Below are 7,500 nucleotides of genomic sequence, written 5' to 3' on the forward strand. Positions count from 1 at the left end.
TCCCACCATCACCCATTACCTTTTTGTCGGCGGGCTCTGGAGTGTTCACAGGCAGATAGCACCTCGTATTTCTCCTGACCAACGACCCGCTTACCCACGACGCACAGCCAACCACTTCTCGCTGATACGTGAGCGGATTTTTTCCCATCTCCGTAAGTAGGAAGGGGGGAAACAGCGCGAGTTTACGAGCCTCGGCGCAATTTGGTAGCCATTGTGGCCAGAAGACCACATCTTCGCGTTATAACTTGAGTAACCATATCAAGTAGGGTTAACGCCCTGGCCTGACTGGAGGTGACGGGGGGGGGGGGGGTAGGAAGGAAGGAACTATCAGGGGGAAAGCGCCAAGCCATTACGACTATATAGCACTTGGAAGGGGTCAGTATAAGGATTTGAGATGGGACGGGAGGCAGGAATGGTGTTCAACCACTTGGACGGTCGGGGATTGAACGCCGACCTGCATGAAGCGAGACCGTCGCTTTACGGGAGGGGGGGGGGTAAATACGTGCATTAATCACCTAACTACCAAGATGTCAGGTAGTGTGAGTATTCTCTGTGTTTGTTGATGGTTATTGGGTACTGTTGACCAGATCACACACTAGAAGGTGAAGGGACGACGACGTTTCGGTCCGTCTTGGACCATTCTCAAGTCGATTCATAATTTAGCCACGTTATTGTGACTCATCGCCTTTATTGGGTAAGGTCTTTCACGGTGGTGGAATCTGTCCCTTAGCTGGGACACCATACTCCCCTGCGACTCCTCAGCTCCCAGCAATGCTGTAAAGATGGCTGGCTTTGAGAGCTTGCTTGATTTTGACTAGCTGTGTAATGGAAAATTTTAAAGGCAGCAGATAAGAATATTAGCTAATTTGATTCCCTAAAAGATCTAGAAACAGTAGAGAGAAGAGGAGAGACGGATCGGAGGAGGGTGGGAGGGAAGAAGAGAGAGAGAGAAGAGAGAAAGAGAAGAGATAGATAGATAGATAGATAGAGAGAAGCTGGCGAATGCTATTACTGCTATTATTAATACTGCTATGACCCACAAATAATAGCATGACTGGGACGCCAGTGGTGGTATTTCTGGGACGCCACCAGGGCGCTAGGACCACCTCCGCCACTGCTGGGACCACCACAACAATTTAATAAAAACTCTGGCGCTTAGGCCTCGGACATTAGGCGTTTAATAAAGGGGTTGTAATTGGGGAAGGGTCGGGTGCATCTGTCGCCACCACCGTGGAATACATTAGGCAGCGAGACTCTGGCGGTGGGGGACGGGTCCCACCCTGGCGGTCACGGGTCCCTCCTGGCGGTCACGGGTCCCACCCTGGCGGTCACGGGTCCCACCCTGACGGTCACGGGTCCCACCCTGGCGGTCACGGGTCCCTCCTGGCGGTCACGGGTCCCACCCTGACGGTCACGGGTCCCACCCTGGCGGTCACGGGTCCCACCCTGGCGGTCACGGGTCCCACCCTGGCGGTCACGGGTCCCACCCTGGCGGTCACGGGTCCCACCCTGGCGGTCACGGGTCCCACCCTGGCGGTCACGGGTATACAACATGCCACAAGATACCACTCTCAAGTCCTCTCACTTCCTACCACGCCCGATACTTTCATCTTAGCATTCATCTTTTTAATGTGAGTTGATGCTCCGTATGAGTATTGATGAATAGTACTTTTTTAATGATTATTATTATAGTGATATACATCAGTATAATAAGTCTGCGTGCGTGTAATTTAACCTAAGTGTAGCTACAGGGTGAGAGTTACGTAACTTCCGTCAGCCATTTAGTAGCATGTCTCTGCACCCTTCTTCAATAAACCTACATGGGTTCGAACCTCAGCCTTCGGGGTGAAATCCAAGTTCTATACCGACTTTGCCAGTGGTAGCCAACTAGGTCGTGTCACTGAGATTGGTGGCATCAGAGGGAAGGAGACACAGTGGGTGGATGGTATTAAGCGGAGATTGGTGGCAGGAATGTGAGGTAGACACGCTGAGTGGGTGACACTGAGCAGTGGCACTGAGCTGCAACATGGTGCTGGGTAAGCTCCTGACACCCAGAGTGAACTATGGGATGATTAACCCCACGTAGGACTCATCTCTCTGTCCCCCGTCATACCTGTGAGGGTGAGAGCTCGCCTGTGAGGGTGAGAGCTCACCTGTGAGGGTGAGAGCTCACCTGTGAGGGTGAGAGCTCGTCTATGAGGGTGAGACCTATGAGGGGTGAGACTTACCCCAGCAACGACAAATAAGAGTCAGCAACTCTTTATTTATCACAAATAACAATTTGTTGCGGCATCCACGCACCTTGTTGGCGAGGTTCGGGTGAGCAGAGTAGTAGTCGAAGGCGGGCATGCCGGGGCGCCAGTAGCTGAGGGTGTAGGCCGGGGTGTACTCGACACCCTGGCCGTTGGCGTGTCGACCCTGTGTTGCCACCGCCGTCAGGAGCCGCGGCGCCCCGAAGTCAACCTCCAGCCACTCCTCCTGGCGGGTGTCGACGGGGGCACGCGGGCACCAGGCGCCGCCCCCGCCCTCCATGCCCAACCTGCAACAAACACAACACAAACATTAATAAAATATCTTATCTATACCTTCGACTACCTTATCCTCGTCTCTTTCCGGTTCTGTGTAGAAGTAATAGCTTGGCGCTTTCCCCTGATAATTGCCTCCTTACTTTATACCTCTAGCTCACTTTAACACTCCCTGAACTTCTTCCTACATTATTACTGGTAACCGATTGTAGCTAAAAGTTCACCGGCAGTCACAGATTACTGGTAGTCTCGTAGATACCATAATGCAACGCTAGACCTGTCACACACACACACACACACACACACACACACACACACACACACACACACACACACACACACACACACACACACACACACACACACACACACACACACATATACACACACACACACACATATACACACACACATATACACACACAGAGAACAGAATGCAGATTGCAGAGATGGTCAGAGAAATGGCTACTAGAATTCAACACGAGCAAATGTAAAGTATGGAAATGGGACTAGGAGATAGGAGACCAAAGGGACAGTACACAATGAAGGGGAACAGCCTACCTGTAACGACGCGTGAAAGAGACCTGGGGGTGGACGTAACACCTAATCTATCTCCTGAGGCACATATTAATAGGATAACGACAGCAGCGTACTCTACACTGGCAAAAGTTAGAACATCATTCAGAAACCTAAGTAAGGAGGCATTTAGGGCGCTTTACACTGCCTACGTAAGGCCAGTCTTAGAGTATGCCGCCTCATCATGGAGTCCCCATCTGAAGAAGCATATAATGAAACTGGAAAAGGTTCAGAGGTTTGCAACGAGACTCGTCCCAGAGCTACGAGGGATGGGGTATGAAGAGCGCCTGAGGGAACTGTGCCTTACGACACTAGAAAGAAGAAGGGAGAGGGGGGACATGATAGGAACGTATAAGATACTCAGAGGAATTGACAGAGTGGACATAGACGAAATGTTCACACGGAATAGTAACAGAACGAGAGGACATGGATGGAAGCTTGAAACTCAGATGAGTCACAGAGATGTTAGGAAGTTTTCTTTTAGCATGAGAGTAGTGGGGAAATGGAATGCACTTCAGGAACAGGTTGTGGAAGCAAATACTATTCATAATTTTAAAACCAGGTATGATAGGGAAATGGGACAGGAGTCATTGCTGTAAACAACCGATGCTCGAAAGGCGGGATCCAAGAGTCAATGCTCGATCCTGCAAGCACATATAGGTGAGTACATATAGGTGAGTACACACATATACACACACGCACTAGGGGACACAGGTGGAAAATACACACACGCACTAGGGGACACAGGTGGAAAATACACACACGCACTAGGGGACACAGGTGGAAACTGAGTAACCAAATGAGCCATAGAGACGTTAGAAAGAATTTTTTTCAGTGTCAGATTAGTAGACAAATGGAATGCATTAGGCAGTGATATGATGGAGGCTGACTCCATACACAGTTTCAAATGTAGATATGATAGAGCCCAATAGGCTCAGGAACTTGTACACCAGTTGATTGACAGTTAAGAGGCGGGACCAAAGAGCCAGAGCTCAACCCCCGCAAGCACAACTATGTGAGTACAAACAAGCAGGTACACAACGGTGCAGGTAAATGTAATTAACTGGTGTGAATGCGAGTCCCTGTTCTCTCCATTGTTCTCACCAACATAAGAATGTTTACACATACATGATGAAAACTTTATATTATGACTAAATACTACTGCAGTTATTTCCGGCACTGAACACTGAACTAATAATAAGTTGCACGAACCCTTCTTAAAACATGCTTTATAAATAATGAATTATGTATAATGTGTATACATTACATATACATTACATATACATTACATATATGTTTATACTGACGGAGGAGACTCTTCCTTACGTGTTTCCACGTGAAGGAAGATCTCTTGCTGGTCGGGTCCCAATGCTGTTTATACACATTGAGGTATGTAAACATTTTTCTCATACACATATACACAAATTATATATTATATATATGCGTGTGTATGTGTTACCTGAACAAATCCACAAGGGCCGTGACGAGGATTCGAACCTGCGTCCGGGAGCATCCCAGACACTGCCTTAATCGACTGAGCTACGACAGGGTAAAAAGGGTTGAAACCGAAGTTCTATGTGTTACCTAATAATATTTAGCTATGTGTACCTGCTAAATGAGAGGTGTGGCTCTCAAGGTGCAGTGTATATGCATCATCGGTAGCACATGTCACAACATTGCCACTGGCAACCGTCTCGGCTCTGTATACCAGCACTTGCTGACGTGTGTATTACCCAGGTACACTGGTGTATTACCCGGGTACACTGGTGTATTACCCAAGTACACTGGTGTATTACCCAGAGATATCCATTCCGGTGCTGCATACTGTAGAATTGGTCTAACATAGGTTGATATTGTTAAGCTGTGTCTGCCCGCAGTTTTTTCTGATTCATGGAACTGTTACTCCCCGGCAGGCAGGGCCAATTAATCTTATTTAGGGCACTGCATCTTGTTTACGAAATTTGACGGATGGTATTAATTTATAGTTGCTCTTGGCACTCTCTGGTTTGTCTTCATCTTCCTGTAACTTGGCTATCAGGGCCATGACTCATAAAGGATTTACGTATCCACTTACGAAGCCTGTACATCATTCCACGATCATCTGGGCTTCGTTTCCATTATTCGCACTCTTAGGTTAGTAATGGTATAGACACCCCTTGTAGCGGTTAGCAGCTCCTGAATTATTTAATATATGCAAAGTAAGCCGCCGTGATTAAAGAAAGATGTACTGGCTTCGTGCGTGAGCACGTAAATAGTTGATGAATCTTGGCCCAGAATTGTATAACGTATTCGTTGTATATACTTCCTGGATATTGGCGCTTCGTAAGCGTCATATATATATATATATATATATATATATATATATATATATATATATATATATATATATATATATATATATATATATATATATATATATGAATATACACGTGAATATATGTTTGGGGGGAGGAGGAGGGCGTAGGTTGTATTAGGCAGAGACAGATAGATAAATTCAGAGAGAGATAGAGGGAGATACAGAGATAAAGAGATACAGAGAGAGACAGAGAGATACAACCAGAGACAGAGAAAGAGAGATATACAGAGAGGTACAGAGAGAGAGTTAGCAAAACAGAGGAGTCGGCCCGGGTGAGCATAACTGAGGAGCGGCAGACGAGGATACTTCTTGTTTATGTTCGGCAGCCGTGTGAAGGGCCAGGTGGAGGAGAGGGCCAGGTGGAGGAGAGGGCCAGGTGGAGGAGAGGGCCAGTTGGAGGAGAGGGCCAGGTGGAGGAGAGGGCCAGGTGGAGGAGAGGGCCAGGTGGAGGAGAGGGCCAGGTGGAGGAGAGGGCCAGGTGGAGGAGAGGGCCATGTGGAGGAGAGGGCCAGGTGGAGGAGGGCCAGGTGGAGGAGAGGGCCAGGTGGAGGAGAGGGCCAGGTGGAGGAGAGGGCCATGTGGAGGAGAGGGCCAGGTGGAGGAGAGGGCCAGGTGGAGGAGAGGGCCAGGTGGAGGAGGGCCAGGTGGAGGAGAGGGCCAGGTGGAGGAGAGGGCCAGGTGGAGGAGAGGGCCATGTGGAGGAGAGGGCCAGGTGGAGGAGAGGGCCAGGTGGAGGAGAGGGCCAGGTGGAGGAGGGCCAGGTGGAGGAGAGGGCCAGGTGGAGGAGGGCCAGGTGGAGGAGGGCCAGGTGGAGGAGGGCCAGGTGGAGGAGAGGGCCAGGTGGAGGAGAGGGCCAGGTGGAGGAGAGGGCCAGGTGGAGGAGAGGGCCAGGTGGAGGAGAGAGAAGCAGCCAGAGACAACAAGAAAGGGAAAAAGAGCAGAACATATTAGAAAGAGGAGAGAGATTAGAAGATTGAGACCAAGAAAGAGAGAGAAGAAGTGTAGAAGTAGAAGAGAGGGTAAAAGAGGAAGGGGGAAGAGGTTAAGGAAAGGAGTGGGTAAATAAGGAAAGGGAGAGCGTAAGGGAGGGAAGAGAGTAAGAAAGGGAGGCACCGGAGCGAGTTACGGCGCGCGAAGGTAGAGTGAATAATGGAGGTAAGGGGGGGGGGGGAAGATGGAGGATAGGGAGGGACATAAGGAGGGAGTGAGGGTGCAAGGAGGGCACGAGGGAGGACTGGAAGGAGGAGGGGGGGGAGGGAGGAAGGCATACCTGGAAGGAATGGGAATGGATGCAATTTTTTCCTCAGTTGCTGAAAAAAACGGTCACTTTTTTATCACAAGTGTCGGGTGTAAGTCCTTGCGAGTATTATTTAGTAGTAGCTGTATCAGCAGCGGTAGTTGTAGTTGTTGTATCAGCAGCGGTAGTTGTTGTATCAGTAGTTAAATAGCACCATTAGTGATAATAGTAATAGTTGCCGAGAGAGTAACTTCAGTAGTAGCGTAGCATCACAACAGTAACCTCTATAACTAATTATATACAAGCCGTTCCAAATAATAAGTTAAATATTATTAAGTGTTAGCAAAACTACTTGCTAAGGACAAAAATAACTGAGGAGTAACAGAGCAGGAGAAGAGAGAGAGAGAGAGAGAAAACGAAGGTGCTGATGGACGCTTCTGATCCACTAATCAAAAAATACAAATGGAAGAGTTGGAAAATTTGGAATGGAAAGAGCTTTGCCGAGGGTAGGAGGGAGAGAGAGAGAGGGGGGGAGGGGAGATGTGGAAGGGGGGACGAAGGGAGGGGAAGAGGAGGCGGAGATGAGGGGATGGAAAAGGGGGGGGGGTGCAAGAACAAGGTTACGAGGGAGTGATGATAGTAATTTGCAGCAACAAGGGATGCAAACGATCATGTTGAAAAATATAACATCACTCAAGGCTTTGGAAAATAATTTTTGTTCGAGAAGCAAGTGCAGAAAAAGGTAAGCAGTGACTGTAACAGCAATAGGAGCAGCAAAAACAGCAACTCTTGTAACGGTAACAACA

At 48.7% G+C, this 7,500-nt stretch overlaps 2 protein-coding genes across 2 annotated transcripts in view; one reads left to right on the forward strand and one right to left on the reverse strand.

Annotated features, from left to right (window-relative positions):
- The window catches only part of trio (trio Rho guanine nucleotide exchange factor), a 766,603-nt gene that overhangs the window by 94,872 nt on the left and 664,231 nt on the right, over positions 1-7,500 (forward strand). The window lies entirely within an intron of this gene.
- Positions 1-7,500, reverse strand: part of LOC123762089 (discoidin domain-containing receptor 2) — a 273,769-nt gene that overhangs the window by 84,321 nt on the left and 181,948 nt on the right. The window contains exon 5 of the mRNA XM_069335891.1: positions 2,302-2,539. Coding sequence (XP_069191992.1) covers positions 2,302-2,539 — 238 coding nt within the window. The remainder of the gene's footprint in view (positions 1-2,301; positions 2,540-7,500) is intronic.

The sequence above is a fragment of the Procambarus clarkii genome, chromosome 34 (genome assembly GCF_040958095.1).
Source record: "Procambarus clarkii isolate CNS0578487 chromosome 34, FALCON_Pclarkii_2.0, whole genome shotgun sequence".
Classification (NCBI taxonomy): domain Eukaryota; kingdom Metazoa; phylum Arthropoda; class Malacostraca; order Decapoda; family Cambaridae; genus Procambarus; species Procambarus clarkii.